The 19,260-nt window shown below is 43.8% G+C and overlaps 1 protein-coding gene across 3 annotated transcripts in view; it reads left to right on the forward strand.

Annotated features, from left to right (window-relative positions):
* Nucleotides 1-19,260, forward strand: part of LOC137372302 (neuropilin-2-like) — a 112,322-nt gene that overhangs the window by 84,115 nt on the left and 8,947 nt on the right. Inside the window, exon 16 of one of the 3 annotated variants that reach the window (XM_068036106.1) lies at nt 1,071-15,350. The exons of 1 other annotated variant lie outside the window; for it this stretch is intronic. In XM_068036106.1, coding sequence (XP_067892207.1) covers nt 1,071-1,348 — 278 coding nt within the window. In that variant the 3' untranslated portion in view covers nt 1,349-15,350. Of the gene's footprint in view, nt 1-1,070; nt 15,351-17,952; nt 18,034-19,260 lie in introns of those variants that run through there. One more of the 3 variants, XM_068036104.1, reaches the window with a different exon arrangement.

A 19,260-nucleotide genomic window follows, 5' to 3' on the forward strand; every position in this document is an offset into this window, starting at 1 on the left:
GATTTCTGAGCTCTCTTACCTTCAGTCTTGTCAAGCTGTGATCATGTCAGCATAATTTAGTCGATTAACGAAGGCTTTTACAAAGCCAAGACAGTTTTGGGTTAAAGACACAAGTGGACTGAATTAATTAAGCTCTGAGAACATTGAAGGAATCTTGAAACAATGATTAAAAATCTTGCGACTTATGTTGATGGTCACAAGGAATCTTGTAGTTGCCATTTGTCTGCCCAGGCTTCAGGTAGTTTGAGCATGGCTTGCCACAAAATTCAGAGGGCAGAAAACAATTTGGAACTTCGAGCGCTGAGAAAGCAGGAGTGCTCTCAAATTACTGCGTGTGATGAGCTCTTGATGCATCTGTCTGGTATTTCCTTGCTTTTTTTTGGAAACAGAAGAGTTAACCCATTTTTTTGAAACAGGTTAACACCTGTGCCAAAATAGCAGAGAGGGGAAATTCAGAGAAGCATGCCAAGTGTTTGCAGAGTTGTCAGGTCACAACATAGTTTCAGCACTTTAGGTTTCTTTCAGCAGGCCAGGACCAAATTGATTGTCCCATTGCAGCATATTTAATCGCATAACGTGACCTCTTGGGTTTGCCATTGTCAGTGACACTTGTTTTTTATTTTAATAATGTCATTCATCACATCGCACAGTTACAAAGAAGTAAAGCCACGGTGCATCATGGGATCCTGCTTGCCCCCACTTGCAGCTTTGATTGTGGTGGTTTCTGGGTGGTTCCCTGCCTCACTACAGTCACCCCTGTGGAAACTAGGCCGAGTCCAGGGCAGCCATCTTGAATGATTGTCTGGGCGCATTTGTCGCCATTCGATACGTCGGCAAGCATGATCTGCCACGCAAACACGTGCAGCATCAGATCGTCACAGATCAGTGAAAAGGCTGCCTTCTAAATCTCCATCTGACATCTGTCCTTACAGTTCCACTGTGATGCCTGATGGGAGGAAAGGGATCCACTTGATGGTGAAAGCATGCTGCCATGATGCACCGTGCGCTCTGAGCATGCTCTTGTCAATCAATGAGATTAGTCCCAGCGCTGTTTTGTGTCTCTTCACCAGGGGGACGCCCTGCAGGGAGCGAACCCACAGTGGAGTCCGTGTCAGCGCAACCCATTCCCAATTACTGGTATTACATAATGGCTGGAGGAGGTGCTCTGATAGTGCTGCTCTGTATCTCTCTGGGCATGGTGCTGTATCGCCAACGCTACGGATTTGCAGCCAAGAAGAGCCTTCACTCGGTCAATTTCAAAAACGTCCAGTTCCCCAACGGCTATGTCACTGGAGTGGAGCCTGGGCTTACTATAAAAATTGGAAAGGAAGATTACAGCTCAAACTGACAGAACACACGGCTAGGAATATTAAAACAAATCAAAACGAGAAACGTTAATCGTATCGCTGGCTCTACTTGCACTCTCCACTGCAATCACCATGGGAACGCCTGCTTTTTCTATTCTCTCTACTCAACATCGCACCTGTGGATTATAAATAGAAAAAAAAAGAGTGACGATCTCACGCATCGTGCATCTTTCATTTCTTTTTCCTTCTTCTGAGAGAATTGATTGTGCAAGATCTCCTCACGGTAGTGTACAAGGCAAACTGGAAGAACAGCCCAGAAGGGGTCCTTCTGCATTTCTCCAGGAAGCAGTGGCTCATGAAGACTGTTCTGGTTGATATTTTACATAATTCTGGGTGGAAGTGAAATCAACAGTCATAATCTATGACACACAAACACAGAAAAATATTTTTTAAAAAAGCAAGGACCTGCGTCACAGCTCCCAGTAAGATCTTTTCTTTGGGGGCAGACTGAAGTTCATTTAATGATGGTCGGGCAAAATGGTCGCTTTAATGTGGAATATTTCTGGGCAGTTATGTGCTGGCCTCCATGTTTGTCTCTGTTTGTTCTCTCTTTCTGTCTTAATTTTTTTCTAGCCTTTATGAACTACCTGCTCTGGCTTTATAACGTGAGCAGTTGAAAAAGTTCTTTCAAACAGAAAGAACAAAGCGGCTCATTGTGGTCCTTGGTTCCCCCGCCCCACATTCCTCCCACATCCAACACCACCAATAACTGGTCAGTCATCACATTGCTGTCTGTGGAGTCTTGCTATGCGCCAACTTGGCTGGTGCGACAACAGTCCCCTGCACTACAAAGCAATTCATTCTACTCGAAGCACTGAGATGCTTCAGTGAACACGTGACAAGCTGCTTAAGTCAACAACAGCAACAACAACTTATATTTATATAGCGCCTTTAATGTAGTAAAACGTCCAAGGCACTTTACAGGAGCGTTTATCAAACAAAATTTGACACCGAGCCACGTAGGCCAGCTAACCAAAAGTTTGGTCAAAGAGATAGATTTTAAAGAGCGTCTTAAAGGAGGAAAGAGAGGTACAGAAGTTTAGGGAGGGAATTCCAGAGCTTGGGGCCTAGGCAGCTGAAGGCACGGCCGCCAATGGTGAAGTGATTAAAATTGGAGATGCTCAAAAGGCCAGAATTAGAGGAGCGCAGATATCTTGGAGGGTTGTGGGTTGGAGGAGATTACAGAGATAGGGAGGGGGGAGGCCATGGAGGGATTTGAAAACAAGGGTGAGAATTTTAAAGCTAAGGTGTTACTTAACTGAGAGCCAATGTAGGTCAGTGAGTACAGGGATGATGGGCAAACAGGACGCAGTGCAGTGCGAGTTAGGACACGGGCAGCAGAATTTTGGATGACCTCAAGTTAACTGGGGGTAAAATGTGGAAGGTTGGCCTTGATTGCATTGGAATAGTCAAGTCTGGAGGTAACAAAGTTACGGATGAGGGCTTCAGCAGCAGATCAGCTGAGGCACGGGTGGAGTCAACCAATGTTATGAAAGTGGAAATGGGCGGTCTTGGTGGTGGCACGAATATGTGGTCGGCAGCTCACCTTGGTGTCAGATATGATACCAATGTTGCGAATAGCCTGGTTCAACCTCAGACAATTGCCAGGGAGACTGATGGAGTTGGTGGCTAGGGATTCTACCCAAAGCACTGAGATACTTCAGAGAGTACCTGACAAGGCGCTTATAGAAATGCCCCTCTCTCTTTTTGAGCAATTTGGGATCCAAAACCTGCCCTAGCAAAATCCGTTAATTGTAGCAATCTGGCATTGTCAGGGAGGCCATTTTGGAATTGTGCATACAAAGAGTTGAGGTATCTCACCGCGCAATTTAGTAAAACAACACAGTAAAACAAAATTAGGAACTGATTTCTCAAGTTTTGCTTAAAAAGTGAAACCCTACTGCTGGAAAAAAAAAATGTTAGGTGAAAATTAAAACACCTGCCTCCTGGTATTTTTCCCCCTCGGAAAGTATAGTAAACATGACACTTGTTGTGAGGGACAGTAATTCAGATGTAATTGCTGTGAATGTGAAAGAACGTTTTTCGTTTTCGAGAATAGGTCTATCTCACTCTTTATTGTTCTGAAAATTACATCTTTGAAAAGCAAATCAAGCTGAATTGTGCACTAATTGAAAAACCAAATGAACACACCTGCCACAAGTTGAATGAAAGTGCATTTTCTTCAACCACCTGCAGCGTGACTTCATCAGCTTGAAAAATCCACTCGCAAATGTAGTGAAACCTGAAATGGGAAAAGTGCGTTCATTAATGGAGTGAGCCAGTCTTGCTCCATCATGCAATCTTTCAATTAATTCTCTCATAAATCAGGCAAAATTCCGTCTCTCCATCATACATTAATACGGAGCAGGATCCGATGAAACGAGGTTGTTGGACCTTGTTCACCTCCTTGTTTCAAGGTCCAGCCTCTGCCAGAAGCCAAATTAAACCTATCGTGCTTCTTTCGAGATTACTCACTTCCCCATGATTATTTTTGTCCGGTATTTGACTGGAAACAGCAATTTGCATCCATACCGCGGCATTAACATAGACAAATGGCCCGAGATGCTTCACATGTGTGCAATCAGACAAAAATGGAGGCCAGGCCACATGAGGAGATAAAAGCAAAATACTGCGGATGCTGGAAATCTGAAACAAAAACAAGAAATGCTGGATTCACTCAGCAGGTCTGGCAGCATCTGTGGAAAGAGAAGCAGAGTTAACGTTTCGGATCAGTGACCCTTCTCCTCCACATGAGGAGATATTAGCCCAGGTGACCAAAGACCTTGGCCAAAGAGGTGGGTTTTAAGGAGCATCTCAAAGGGCAAAAAAGAGACGGGGACGTTTGGAGAGGGAATTCCCACTAATTGCCATGACCGCCAATAGTGGGATGAATGTTTGCCTCAAGATGCCAGAGTTGCAGTAAGGTAGAGAATCTTGGAGGGCTGTAGGAAAGATATTTGTTTAACCTTTGTTGCATCGTAAAAGGAGCAATTTTGCAGCAAATGGGGTTGGGACGTGGTTCAGTACCTGTGAGATGTTTGTTTGTTTGTATCCAGCCCAAATTAGTAGGATGAAAAGCTTCCCCTCTTCCCACCACAACCCCCCCCACCAACAACCACTGCTGGCTCCCCTCTCTGTATTTGTTGTAAGGGAAATGAAATGAGTTTCTGTCACGTCAACCCAGCCCATTGTGTGCAGGGCTCACAGTATACTATACAGCACACTGCACAGTGTACTAAATGACTAATTGACATTTTCACTCAGAAAGGCAATAGTACACCAATGTGGAAAATGTCACAGCTCGAATACAGAGGGGTGGAAATTATGCTCCAGTTATAGAAAGCTTTGGCTAGACCCCATCTGAGTCCTGTTTTCAGTTCTGGGCACCACCCTCAGGAAGGATGTATTGGCCTTGGAGAGGGTGACTGCAGATCCACCAGAATGATACCAGGGCTAAGATGGTTAAATTATGAGGGCAGGTTGTACAGGCTAGACTTGTATTTCCTTGAGTAAAGAAGATTAAGGGGTGATTTAATTGGTGTGTTTAAGATGATTAAAGGACTTGATAGGATAGACAGAGAGAAACTATTTCCTCTGGTCCAGATCCAGGGGACATAACCTTAAAATTAGAGCTAGGTCATTCAGGGGTGATGTCAGGAAGCACTTCCTCACATGAACAGTAGTGGAAATCTGGAACTTTCTTCTCCAAAAAATGATGTTGATCCTGGACCAATTGAAAATTTCCAAACTGAGATTGATCGATTTTTATTGGACGAGGGTATTAAGGGTTATGGAACCAAAGGGAGTAAATGAAGTTGAGATACTGATCAGGTATGATCTAGCTGAGTCGCAGAATGGGATCTTGAGGCTGAATGGCCTCTTCCTGTTCTTATGTTCTTCAGGAGGTAGCTTTGGGTGAGAGCAGAGGCATCTTAACCTTGTCATCTGTGGTTCAGTCTTGTGTTGCGTCAGAAGATTGTGGGTTCAAGTCTCACTCCTGTGGTTTGAGCACAAAAATCTAGGCTGGGAGTCCAGTGCAGTCCTGAGGGGGTGCTGCACTGTCACTGGTGCCACCTTTCACATAAGATGGTAAATTGAGGGCCCGTCTGCTCTCTTAGCTGGATGTAAAAGATTCCATGGCACAGTTTGGAAGAAGAACAGGAGAGTTCTTATTGATGCCCTGCCCACTATTTATTTGTCAATTAACATTACTAAAAACAAATGATCTGGCTATTATCACCTTGTTGTTTGTGGGAACTTGCTAATTTGCCACCTTGTTTCCTACATGACAACAGCGACCACAATTCAGAAGTACTTCTTTGGCTGTATAGTGCTTTGGCACATCCTATATGTAAATACAAGTCTGTCTTTTTCTCCACGTTAGTCTGTGCATCTGAATCAGGAGCATTGATGCTGATACCCTGTGGCTGAAATTGGAAAGAGTTTCAATCTCCAGCAATGACATTCCTCACCTTCATGCACACTGACACATTGAAAACACATAGACACTTATACATAGATGTACGCACACACACAAACACACACACACACACACACAAACACACACACACAGACACACACATAAAGATCTCCTCTTAAAGTGGTTGTTTTCTGCTTGCTGAGAGCAGCCATTTGCTGCCTTGGCGACAATGTTTAGTAGCCTTTTGTCACCAGATGATGATGTCACACTGATTGCCACTTCTGACTAGAAATAGATGTCAACATGAAGATGGTCTTTGGAAAGATTTGATTGAAACAGGATTTTGCCAGTGATTATCCAGAAGAGGAGTTTGCTCTGTGCTAAAGGCAATCACCTCCTCCAAGGGAGAAGAGAAAGAAAAGAACTTAAAATGCTCACGGCTCTGCTTTTTCCATGTAATTTGAGTCTGCAGTGAGCAGCATGACATCGCCATCCAGTGACAAAAGGCTGTTAATGATTCTGCCTGGCAATCAATCATCACTCTCAGTAAGTGGATGATCCTTCACTCTGAAACCTGCTTTCTGAAGCAGCCTTAATCCAAATGTCACATTTATTCATATTCTCAGCGCTTAAACTCATTGTGCAATTGTCAGGTAATCGTCAGCATTAGAAAAGGGAGATATTTCTGCAAATTTGACCTAAACCCACCCGTCAGTAAGTCCCACAATATAAACTTGAGTGCAAACTCTGGGCTTACACTCCAGTGCAGTACTTGGGGAGCACCGCACTGTCAGAGGTGCTGCCTTTCAGGTGAGATGTTAAACCACAAGCCCTGTCTACCCTCTCAGGTGGATGTAAAAGATCTCAAAGCACTACTTCAAAAAAGAGCAGGGGGGGTTCTCCCCAGTGGCCTGGCCAATATTTATGGCTTGACTAACATCACTGAGAAATGGATTATCTGATCATTATTGCATTGCTGTTTGTGGGATCTTGCTGTGTGCAAATTGATTGCTATGTTTCCCTAGACTACAACAGTGACTAAACTTTAAAAAGTATTTAATTGGTTCTAAAGCACTTTGGGATATCCTGAGGTTGTGAAAGGTGCTATATTAATGCAAGTCTGTCTGTCATCTTACACCCTGTCTGATTTTACCTTCCAGTGAAAGCTATAGTTTAATGTTAGCAATACCAGTTCAGTTAATGCTGTTGCTCAATGCACCATTGTTGCTGTCTGAAAGAGGCACTGCCTTCAAGAAAAAGTGCTTGGCAAACCTTTTTTGGCAAGCAAAGGAGGCGCTGAAGTATAATGCACCAAAATGTGACAAATGCTTCACTGCACTCCTCGCATGCGATGCCATGGATCCCTCCTGATTCAATCCATCCTGAACTCAAAGAAACGCTTACCGAGGTGCGGTTTCTTTCATGGGATCAATCTCCCTTTAAAACTGCTAGGCAAAGGCAGCCATTTTCAATAGAATGCCCTCATTCCATGATATCACAACCCTCCTGCGACATCACAACCCTCCAGTATCATCACAATCTGCCAGCAATGTCACAGTGCTCCAATGACATCACAACCCTCCAGTGACATGACAACCCTCCAGTGATGTCACAGCGATCCGTTGACATCTCAGTCCTCCAGCACCATCACAGCGTTCCAGCGACATCACAGCGCCCCGGTGACATCAGAACCCTTCTGCTTCATCACAGTGCTCCAGTGACATCACATCCCTCCAGTGTCTTCACAGCGCGTCATTGACATCAGAACCCTCCTGTGTCACCACAACCCTCCAGTGAGACCACAGCCTTTCAGTGACATCACAGCCTCCCAGTGACATCACAGCTCTCCAGTGACATTGTTGGAGGAGCTGTGGGCAGTACTGTCAATTCCTGGTGTCACAGAGATGTGGAGGATTGGACTAATTCTAGACTGCTTCTGACCAGCAGTTCTGAAGACATGAAGTGTTCAAAAAAAAGTTAAAGGAGCAGCAATGGGTATATACCCAACTGTACTCCCAACCTAACTAAGAGAATACAGATCATGGTTGCATTGCAGCCAAACCTTCCTAAAAAAAATACGTCAACAACCTTCCAGAGTACCTGAGAGTTGTTTGATGCAAAAAGACCATGGTCCACCTAGTTTTACTTTGCCATCTGCTAGTCTCGTGATACTTTAATAATGGAGTTGTTGACCAATCACCACAATCTCTATTAATTTGTCTACAAGTGCGAGGCAAACCGCCAGTGGTGGAGCCCTTTAAGAAGCAAGTTCCAGAGTCACCTGTTCTTCCCACACCTGCTACATTTACCACATGTCACATCACAAATTATTCAAATATTGTATCCCAAAATATTTTCTGAAAGAAATCTATCTAATTTCCATTTGAATGAATCAACACTAACTGCTTTCACCGTCTCCCTAGAAACCCTATTCCATAGATTGACCATTCACTCAGTCAAATAACATTTCCACACATTCATTTTGAATTTTTCTCCTTTTAAGTGCAGGCTGTGTCCTCTGTTTCGACTGTTCCAGACAGGGTGAACCAGTTTGTCGTGGTCTACATTATCTAGGCTCTTTAGAATCCCAGAAACAGCAATCATATCACCACTTTACTTTCACAACAGTCCAGTTAATTCAGATGTACAGATCTCCTTTACTACACAAAGGAGATCTCAGCTCTCAAAGCTAGAAAAGAGATTTCAGTTATTTGGTGCTTGTTGCAAAGGATGAGTTAAGGTGCCGACAGTGACGACTTGCTTTAAAAGTGGTAGATACCTTTCTAAAGAGCAGACCTTGATGTGCAGTGAAAGTGGCCTCTCTATAACATGTTCTCTCATTCTTTCTGTTAATTGCACATTTATCTCCACTAGGAGATAAGATGTTCATACTAAGCACCATTTTTTGTGTACTTTTATCTCGTACATGTCCACCAGTCATACAATTGTTAATCATCCACCGACCCTCTCTATTGGAATCATGCTTCATTCTCCATGTTCTATCCTAATATTGCCAACACTATTGGACCTAATCCTGGAGGTTTCAACAAATGACCTCATACCTGATCAAACAGTGTCCTTTTTTCTCAAAGCGCCAATATTTTTGTAACTTGCAAACAAAATTGTTCAAAGAATTTTTTAAAAAAACACAACTTTTGTTAATGCTCCTCTGATTTGATTTTTTTCTCCTGCAATGTCCAGGAGATTCATCTTTAATTCCTGGAGAATCCAGGGCATCCCTGGAGGGTTGGCAACCCTAAGCTATCTCTTCCGTTTCCGTCAGTTCAATTTCCATGGATTCCTCTCGGGGGCAGAGCATTCAAGTTGATCTTGAAATTGTTTTGTGTGGTTGACCCAGACGATGGCGAGTTATGAACCCTTCCTCAGAAGATCTTAGTTGCGGCCTACTGCGTATGTAAAAAGCACCTGGCCTGCTGACGCTCCAGCGTTTTCTGTTTTGCATTTTCAGCCATCCATTTTCTTGAATCATAATGTTTGAATCGATTCTGATGTGAGCAACGGAGCCGTTGCTGATGTTTTTTTTATTGTGAGCCACCTCTTGGTAGGCCTGCCAATCCTTCAGGATTGCTCTGGAGGCTCCAGAAATTAAAGATTAATCAGCAGGCCACTGCTGTGAGCAACCCAGGAGAAAAATCATTGGTGGGCATAACATTTTTTTCTTATCTTTGAGTGCTTTTGTTTCTTAGCTATAAAAATATTGGACATGGAGGAAGAAAGGCAGATTGACTGGCAGTAAAGCACCATCCAGTCGGGTTATGAAGACTCTATTTGTTTTCTAAATTGTGTAGGATGGATGGGTTAGGTGACCAATAGGAGGGAGGGGATGTGGGAGCGCAGGGTGGTTTGGTGTCATGTGATGACACCTTCGGGAGTTTCCAAGTGTTTTCTCTGTTCTGCTGGAAATTGGAGAGAGGCAGGTAGTGGTGAAAGTGCTCTGTTAAATCTGCAGGCGCAGTGGTTTAATAGAGAGCTTTCACGAGCCTTGTGCATGCTGGGAAGATTCATGTCCATTGAGTTCCCTTGTGTTTTCACTCACTCTCTAGTGCGCAAAATTACCAGTTCTGATCACAAGTGCGAGAGGTCACGATCCTGGGGTCAAGTGACCCTCCGCAAATACAGGAGAGTTGGTCAGTCTGAATGTGCACCATGCATAGCCCTGTCAGATGGATACTTGGCTTAGAAAAGTTGTCTGATGCTTATCAGCTTTTCCCAGTAAAAATAATCCTTCGTGTTATTCACCGTTCAAGGAACAAGACGACATGAGTCCAGGCAAATCTTCATCTTGCTACTCGTGTGAGGGTTCCTCACCTCCCAAGAGCCACTTTTGATGTAGTTTGTGGCATTCCCCACAACTGGTTCCAGTTGGGCAAGGTGGGGGCAGGTGGGGGGGGGGCAGTTATGCTAAGAGCAGTGGGAGAGAAGGATCTTTGGTTCTTTCTTTTCTTCTCCTCTCTCCTTCACAATGGAGTGTTCGGTTGTCAAGAGGTTTTCCATTCTTGACTAAAAAATGCCTCAAAAACTGCCTCAAAAACTCACCCTAACTGTGGTAGGCAGGTTTGACTGTCAGGCCATTGGACCTCACGTGTTTCTGGTCAGTAGATGCTACATCACCTTTTTCTTCTACTTTCCTTGAGGTGTTATCTCGAAAATTATGTTTTTCAACGATTTCAATTTGAAATCAGAACTGTGTGGTAGTTAACAAAGCAGTGAATGTTACATCTGATTTCCCAGGGACACTCTTCACAGCTTGTTCTGTGTGTGCTTATCTCCAGTCAGTGGTGTGCATGAAAGAGTTGATGAGAGCACAAAATGACTGGAGGAAAGTATTCCTGAAAAGTGCAAGCTGTGGGGACTGTCAGGGTGGCCAATGGCCCAACACAGTCACATGAACCTGCTGTGCTTAGAGAGAATAGAGGCCCAGGAGCTCATGAGGTTAGTAGAGGGGCTTTTGTGACCTCAGGATGTCCAAAGTCTTTACAGCCAAATTATGTACCTTATGAAGTAAAAAGAGAAAATGCTGGAAACACTCAGTAGGTCAGGCAGCAAAGTGGAGAGAGAAACAGAGTTAATGTTTCAGGTCGATGATCTTTCGTCAGACCTGGAAAAATTTAGAGATATAATGGATTTTAAGCAAGTACAGAGAAAGGGGGGCAGGGGAGGAAAGAAAAGAGAGAAGGTCTCTGATAGGGTGGTAGGCAGATGGCAAAAGGGATGGTGCAAGGCAAAAGGGGGTGATAATGGGACAAGTAAAGAAACAAAAAATGGGTCTAGGGGAGCTGTAAATGGCAATAGCAGAGTCATTGCCAACAGCCGCTGTCTGAAAAAATGGTGGTTATGATCTGAAATATCTGAAATCAAATGTTGAGTCTGGAAGGCTGTAAAGTGCCTAATTGAAAGATGAGGTGCATTTCCTTTAACTTCCTTTGAGCTTGATTAGAACAGTGTAGGAGGTCAAGGACAGGGAGGTCACAGTGGGAGTCGGGTGGAATTTAAGGTGACTGGAAGCTCGGGGTCATGCTTGCGGACTAATCGGAGGTGTTCCAGAAAGTGGTCACCCAATCGGTGTTTGGTCTCCCCAATGTAGAGCAGACCACAGCAAATACAGTATACTAAATCGACAGAAGAACAAGTAAACCACCGCTTCACCTGGAAGGAATGTTTGGGGCCCTGGATGGTGGGAAGGGAGGAGGTAAAAGGGCAGGTGTTGCATCTCCTGTGCTTACATGGAAAGGTACCGTAGGAAGGGGAGGAGGTATTAGGGGTGATTGAGGAGTGGAGCAGAGTGTCACGGAGGGAATGGTCCGTTCGGAATGTTGAAAGGGGAGGACAAGATGTTTTTGGTGGTGGCATCACGCTGGAGGTGCCGGAAATGGTGGAGAATTATCTGTTGAATGTGGAGGCTGTTGGGTTGGAAAGTGAGGATAAGGGGAACCCTATCGTGGTTCTGGGAGGGAGGGGAAGGGGTGAGAGCAGAAGTGCAGGAAATGGGACAGACATGATCGAGGGCCTTGTCACCCATGGTGGTGGGGAATCCTCGATTGAGGAGAAAGGAGGGCATATCGGAAGCACTGGTATAGAAGGTGACATTTTCAGGGTAGTTGTGACAAAGATGAAGAGACTGGGAGAATGGAATAGAGTCCTTACAGGAAGCGGGGTGGGAAGAAATGTAGTCAATGTAGCTGTGGCAGTCACTGGGCTTATAGTGGTTGATAGCATATCCCCAGAAATGGAGACAGAGAAGTCAAGGAAGGGAAGAGTCAGGGATGGACCATGTGAGGTGAGGGTAGGGTGGAAACAGAAAGAATAGTGCATGAAATTTTCCAGTTTGAGGCCAAAGCAGGAAGCAGTCATCAATATACCTGAAAAAGAGGTGAGGGAGGGAGGGGGCCTGAGTGGGACTGGAACAAGGAATCTTCCACATCTCCCACAAAAAGGCAGGCATAGCTAGGACTCATTCCGGTTCCTTTAGAGGTATAGTCGATGTGATGTAGGAAACACAGCAGCCAATTTGCACACAGCAAATAATCTGTTTCTAAATGCTCTTGGTTGAGGGATAAATATTGGTAGGACACCAGGGAGAACTCCCCGACTCTTCTTCAAACAGTGCTATTTGGGATCTTTTACAGCCACCTGATAGGGCAGACAGGGCCTTGGTTTTAACATCTGAAAACTTGAACCCGAACCCTCAGCCTTCTAAGCTTAGTAGTGTATGTGTGTGTTACCCATAGATCTATAGCTGACTGTCAATATGTGAGTCACTGGAAAGCCAGCAATGAATGAGTGAGCAGACCAATGCTGGGCTAGCGGCAAGATAGATAAAGAATCATACAAGGGTTGAGTGTGATTTTTATAGGTTTTATGCTGAAATGGAAGAGCAGAGTTAATTAAAGCACTAGATTCAAATGTCAGGCTGCAGTGTTCGATCTGGAAGGGGTTTGTGCTGGGACGGAGAAACAGAGAGCTGATTGAATCACCGCAGGAGAGCTGAACACTCTCATTAAATCTGAGACCCCTAATTCCAACATGAGAGCTGCTCCATCGTTCTCAGTATCCTGGAATTTTCTCTTGGCAAACCCAGTGGATGGTGTTTAACGCATTCGTGTAACAGTCCTGTTGCTGCTATTTTTAACGTGGCCTTTAAGCCATTGAGTTAACCTCTGCTAAAAGGGCAGATGGAAGAATGTGCAAAGCACTTATTCGAACAGTAATTTTTAGATTCGGAATTTTATAGTCAGTTCCTTGTGCTGCCTCTTCCCTTGAGGCTAACAGAGTTAAATTGTGAAGACTGGTTGCATAGACTAGACGTATTCTCTTGATTATAAAAGATTAAGGGGTGATCTAATTGAGGTGTTTAAGATGATTAAAGAAGTTGATCGGGTAGATAGAGGAAAACTATTTCCTCTGGTGGGGGAGCCCAGAACAAGGGAGCATAACCTTAAAATTAGAGCCAGGCCATTCAGGGGTGATGTCAGGAAGCACTTCCTCACACAAAAGGTAGTGGAAATCTGGAACTCTCTCCCTGAAAGGGCTGCTGAGGTTGGGGGGTCAGTTGAAAATTTTAAAATAGAGATTGATAGATTTTGGTTAAATAAGGGGAATGGAACCAAGGCAGGTAAACAGGAGTTAAGGTACAGATCAGCCATGATCTAATTGACTGGCAGAACTGCCTTGAGGGGCTGAATGGCCTCCTCCCGTTCCTATATCCTATCCCAGTATTGTTATTCGATCACTCATGACTACCATTAATGGGGCTCTTTCGTCATGAAAAGGTAATGCTGCAGTCCAGTGATGGGCTTTTCATTGCAAATTACAATGCCTACCTCTTTTTACCATGGAAGTCATGCTCCTTTTAAAACAGTAGAAGCCACTTTCAACATGTTTTTTAGGCAAGCAATTTTGTGTTTTCTTTCTCCTGTTGACACTTTAAAAAAAATTGGAGCTTGCTCATCTAGCATGTTATTTAATCTGGGAAGTGTAATTCTCACTCATTCTTTAGCTTCTCTGATCTAATATTCTCAGCTGGGTAAAGAACTTTCAAACTAGTCCTTCAATTAAAAACCTGTCGCTGGGAGGGGATGACTACTGGCCAGCCAATTAGCATCTTGGGTTTTGTTATCCTTGATTAATAATCAACAACCACCGCCCCCCACCCCCTTTCTGTCTTTCTCCAATATTCAGCCTTGTAAATGGTGCACATTAAAAGCTGGCGGGTGGGTTGGCGCCTGGAGCAGGGTAGGGATGGAGAAAGACACGGGGAGTGTCCCTTTCCTTGCCTATGCAGCCCCGTAAACAGAACACCCATGGGGAGAAATTTGTTTGTGTAGTGTCACTTTTATTGATGAAGAACACTGTACAGGTAGTGGTCCACGGTGCTGCCTGCCCTCGGGGAATTGAGTTAAAACAGCGCTACGCAAACAACTTTCTCCCCTCCCCATTCTGGTGTGTTACGTTTAATGGATGTACAGTTACTGTGTTCACGAAAAGCTTCAATAGTGCACGTGTGACAGCTGCAGCCCTCACGAGCAGCTGCAGAGCCTCTTACCCAATGAGGTGATGACGCAAAGGTGAGTCAGTTGCAAAGCAAGAGTCTTGCCTCTACATGGCACCCTTCACAACATCCTAAAGGATTTTACAACCAATGATGTACAGCTACTGTTGTAATGTAGGGAACAGAGAAGCCAATCTGCACACAGCAAGCTCCCACAGCAGCAATGTGATAATAACTAGATAATGTGTTTTAGTGATGTTGGTTCAGGGTTGAATATTGACCAGGACACTGGGAAGAATCCTCTGCTCTGATTCAAAGTACTGTTATTATATCTTTTACATTCACCTGACAGGGCAGATAGATTATATTTAATGTCTCACCCTCCAATAGTGCAGCACTCCCTAAGTATTCCACTGGACTATCAGCTTAAATTTTGTGCTCAAGTCACTGGACTGCGACTTGAACATATCACTTTCTGACCCAGAGGTAAGGATGCTGCTACCTAACTACAGCTGATTACTGGTGGTTACTGTTCTGTCCGTTTGTTTTTCCTCATTCAAATGTTTGGCATTTGGTCATCAAGCAAACATTTAGAGGGACAGCTTTGCAAAGCTATATTTTTGTTTAGAAAAAGGGGGAAATGATTGGTACCTGTGCAATGGGTAGCTTGGAGTGGGAGGCCTTGTAAAAAGCCAGGACGCAAAGTGCCCTTTTAATGTGGATCTTAGCTATTTGAGATTCTGATTATGCCCCAAAAACTCTCCACAAACAGTGTGCGATTGGCATGTAGACCCCTCCCCCTGTCCCCAGGCTGCATCCACCTCCCCTCATCCTCCTCCCCTCTGACCCCCGTGTCCTTTGAACGCATTGAGCTCACGCAGCTTGACAGTTAACGTGCTTGTGAATGTGAATGTAACAGTGGGGTGGTCTGTACACTGCGCCGTGGCTCATGATGTACTTGGACTAGCTAACACCCGCCGAGGGAGCTGTCTGCTTGTTGCGTTCTGAATGTAAATGGACTGCCTTGGAGATGTACTTTGTGGAATGGAATAAAGATGCTATTTTTTTATACAAAAGACATACTGTGTAGAATCTCCTTGCAGTTACGGGGTTTGGGAAATAAATCTTGTCTCTCCTTCCCTTCCCTCTGGTCAACATGTACTCTTGAAGAATGGTGCAGGTATCAGGGACCGTGTACCAATCGCACTCAGTTCACATGGGATAGAGACCTAGCTTGCTCATTCATCCCATCTCATTGGATGGAAATCCCAAGCCATCTATGGAATTCCCAAGTACCATTCCTGCTCATTCCCATTGTTCAAAAAGCCCGATTCTGGTACCGAATTTCTGTGCACCATTCCTGCTTGTTCCTATTGCACCGAAATCTTGATCCAAATGTAGAATTTCTTGCCAAACCATTACCACATTCTTCCCCTTGTCATTACCCTTCCAAACAAATTGTTTTCTAACTCTCCTCCTTCCAGTGAAATAGCAGTGAAACAGGATCCACCTGGAATAACATCAAGGGCACAGGAAACTCCAGTGTCCTGTTCCTGCGAGGAGCTCTCCGCCTCCTGCCAAACTCACTCTTACTCATCTTCATCTATCAGCCCCGGAGCTACAGGGCCACAGTTAGTAGGATGTGCTCAGTGTCATGAACCTTGGGGAGCTTCTAGTTCCCTTGGTCGTTTTGTAGCCATATTATTTTGTGGTCTTACTACTCTACCACTGAGCCAAGTATTTTAAAGGGATTACTTCTTTGTTTTTCATTGTTTAAACACAAAAGATATGTGCAGAATTTAAGTCCTTTTTTCCTCATCTCCAATTATCTTAAATCTGTTTCCTCTAATTACCGACCCTCCTGTCAGTGGAAACAGTTTCTCCTTATTTACTCACAATTTCGAACACCTGTATTAAATCTCCCCATAATCTTCTCCGCTCTAAGGAGAATAATCCCAGCTTCTCCAGTCTCTCAACTGAAGACCCGTGTCCTTGGTGCCATTCTAGTAAATCTCTTCTGCACCCTCTCCAAGGCTGTGACATTCTTCCTGAAGTGTCGTGCCCAGAATTGAAAACAGTGCTCCAACTGTGGCCTAACTAAGTTACTACATTGTACTTTCTTTTCACGTTTTTCCTTCAGAAGCTTCCTGCAATACGTACCGTTCTCAGCTGTGATGGCAGACTGATCTTAGAACCACGTTAATGTACCTGGACAATGTCCACTAGAAGGGCAGCCTGAAATTTCCCCTCCAATTGCTTTCCTCACAGGGAACTGACAGCCCTCTGACATTAGTGAAACTCTGGACAAGAAGATCGTAGGGGCTGAGCCTGTATCTAACAAATCCATGTTTTTTTTGTCGGGGTTGGGGTAAGGGGCAGGAATATTTACATGTACAAAAGATGTGCAAATTCAGCTGATCGGACTGGCATTGTGACGTTACTCACTACTCAGTGTGTTGGAGGCTAGTCATGCACTAAATGTGTGTTAATGTGTAGTGACTTGATGGGTTAAATGGATGGTGCATTATTTTGGCCCATCTCCTCAAAGGTTCCTCCCAGCACTGAACTGCACTGGTGCACATTGTCACACAAGGCCCTACCACTAACGGCAAACATGGCAATTTGCACGTGCATGCTTTCAGTTTCCAATTGTGTTAACAGCGGCAACTATAAAAGATCCCGGAGAGACTGGACAGAGAGACGGACACAGATCAGAGCAGGAGACTCTGTAAGGCACACGCCTAGTGCTCACACTTGTCAATAACCAGATAATACTGCTTGTAATAATATTATCACAATGGCCGATGAGACCGGGCTGCATGTATGGCCAGGCGTTAAATGATGAGGAGATAAAGAGCATTCCAGGAGATCAGGGACAATCAAGTAGATAGACTGAAAAATGGTGGATGGATTAAAATGTGGATACGTGCAAAAGCAGGACAACAGAAGTGTGTGCTCTGTGCAGCATGGTCAGGTGTCCACAAGCAAAGCGCAGAGAAGGAGAAACATTCGTGTGTGATAAATGGTCAGTTAGTGGAGGGTTCTGGTCAATCAGAAGCTGCTATCGACAATTCCCAAGTCCTTGCCTTCAAATGTGCTTAACCGTGAACAGGAGTAGATTATTCTGATGTCAAGACCACATTTACTATGTACTTCTCGGTATGCTACCTTTATAAGGACGTCAATGCATTGGAAAAGGATTGAAGGAGGGAGTTACACAGAGGATTCCAGAATTTAGCAATGGGTATTCTGAGGAAAGACACAGTCCTCACTTTCGTTGGGTGAGGGTAATGAAGGATGTGCAAGCAAGGAGGGTAAATGAAATTAAGATACAGATCAACCATGATCTAAATGAAAAACCAAAAAGGCTCAAGGGGCTGAATGGCTTCTTCCTGTTGCTCCACAGAGTTGAACTTCCTTTTATTGGGGAAAAGATTACATTAAGGTCTTCAAAAATACTCAAGGTCACAGATATTGTAGATATAAGCAGGAAATGTAAGTCAGTGGGATATATCAGCTAGTTAGGACTCTCTGTGTCCATAAAATTGGTCAGGAGTTACAGCACAAATGGAAGACTGGTCTCTTCCTTCATAGAGATGCTTATATGTCATATTTTGGCCCTGATGTAATCTTCTACTTCCCTATTTCTGTTACAGGGAGAGAAATGATCTCTAGTAATGCTGAAGGGACCAAATTTGAACCCAATGGGGAAGCTGACACCTATATTCACAGGAAAGGTAAACCGATTTTGAGACCCCCATCTGCTTTAATTTTCCAAATAGCAGTGGGATTTTGCACAAGTCCGATTGAAAGGATATCCCAAAGAGATATACAACCAATTAAGTATATTGACTGTTGTAATGCAGGAAACATGACAGCCAATTCATCCACAGCAAGGTCTCACAAACAGCAATGAAATAAATGATCAGATCATCTGTTTTAGTGATGTTGGTGAGGGCTAGATATTGACCAGGACATTGGGGAGGACTCCCTGGTAAAATAGTGCCATGGGATCTTTTACATCCACCTGAGAGGAGACAGGATCTCAGTTTAACATTTCATCCAAAAGACAGCACCTCCAATAGTACAGCACTCCCTCAGTATTGCACTGGGAGTGTCAGCCTAGATTTTGTGTTCAGGTCCCTACAGTAGGACTTGAACTCACAACCTTCACTGCTACCCACTGAGCCATATCTGGCACCTGGTTGCAGGGTATAGTAGATGTTGGTTTCAGCAACTTTCCAAAGAATGTGGTGGAACTATTTGAAGAAAATGAAGGAGCTAATATTTTATTCACCTCTTAAGGATAATTTTTTTCTTCAATTTTGACCCCTGCTTTCCCATCAAACTGTACATTACTCATGGTGAACTGCTCCTATGTAAACATATCAAAGATACCACCAATATAGAAACAAACAATGTTAGGTTTACCCCGGGTTGCTGGTTATTATATATCTGATTTATCTCAGAGCAATGCAGTTATCACACTTGTTTTAAATCACCAACTGGTTTATTTACAGTACTTTAAAATATCTCAGCACTCACAAGATTTCAGCACAAGGTTTTCAGAACACACCTGTAGTTACTCGAACATTCTAGTCCTGTGCCTTTTTAGTTTCAGTTTCACCTAGGCTTAAACAATCAAGCACTGATCAGAAAGCAGACTAATACATTTAATCAATCAAACACTACAATCAGCAATATTAATAGTTGAATACAAGTGGTTACATACACTAACAAGGTAGTAAGTATAAAGGTCAGGTATTACCCCAATCCTTTGGGAAACAGGTGACCACAATGTTCAAGCTGTCTGATCCTTTGTTCTGATTCTGCCAAAGCACTCTTCAGAGATGTCATTGAACTCCCAACTTGACAACTGCTTGGGATTATCTATTTAAAACATAGAGAAATAAATATTTATAGAAATTTAATAAGACCACATTGCTCTGCCCATTCTCTGTTAA

This window comes from Heterodontus francisci, chromosome 7 (assembly GCF_036365525.1).
Source record: "Heterodontus francisci isolate sHetFra1 chromosome 7, sHetFra1.hap1, whole genome shotgun sequence".
Classification (NCBI taxonomy): Eukaryota; Metazoa; Chordata; class Chondrichthyes; order Heterodontiformes; family Heterodontidae; genus Heterodontus; species Heterodontus francisci.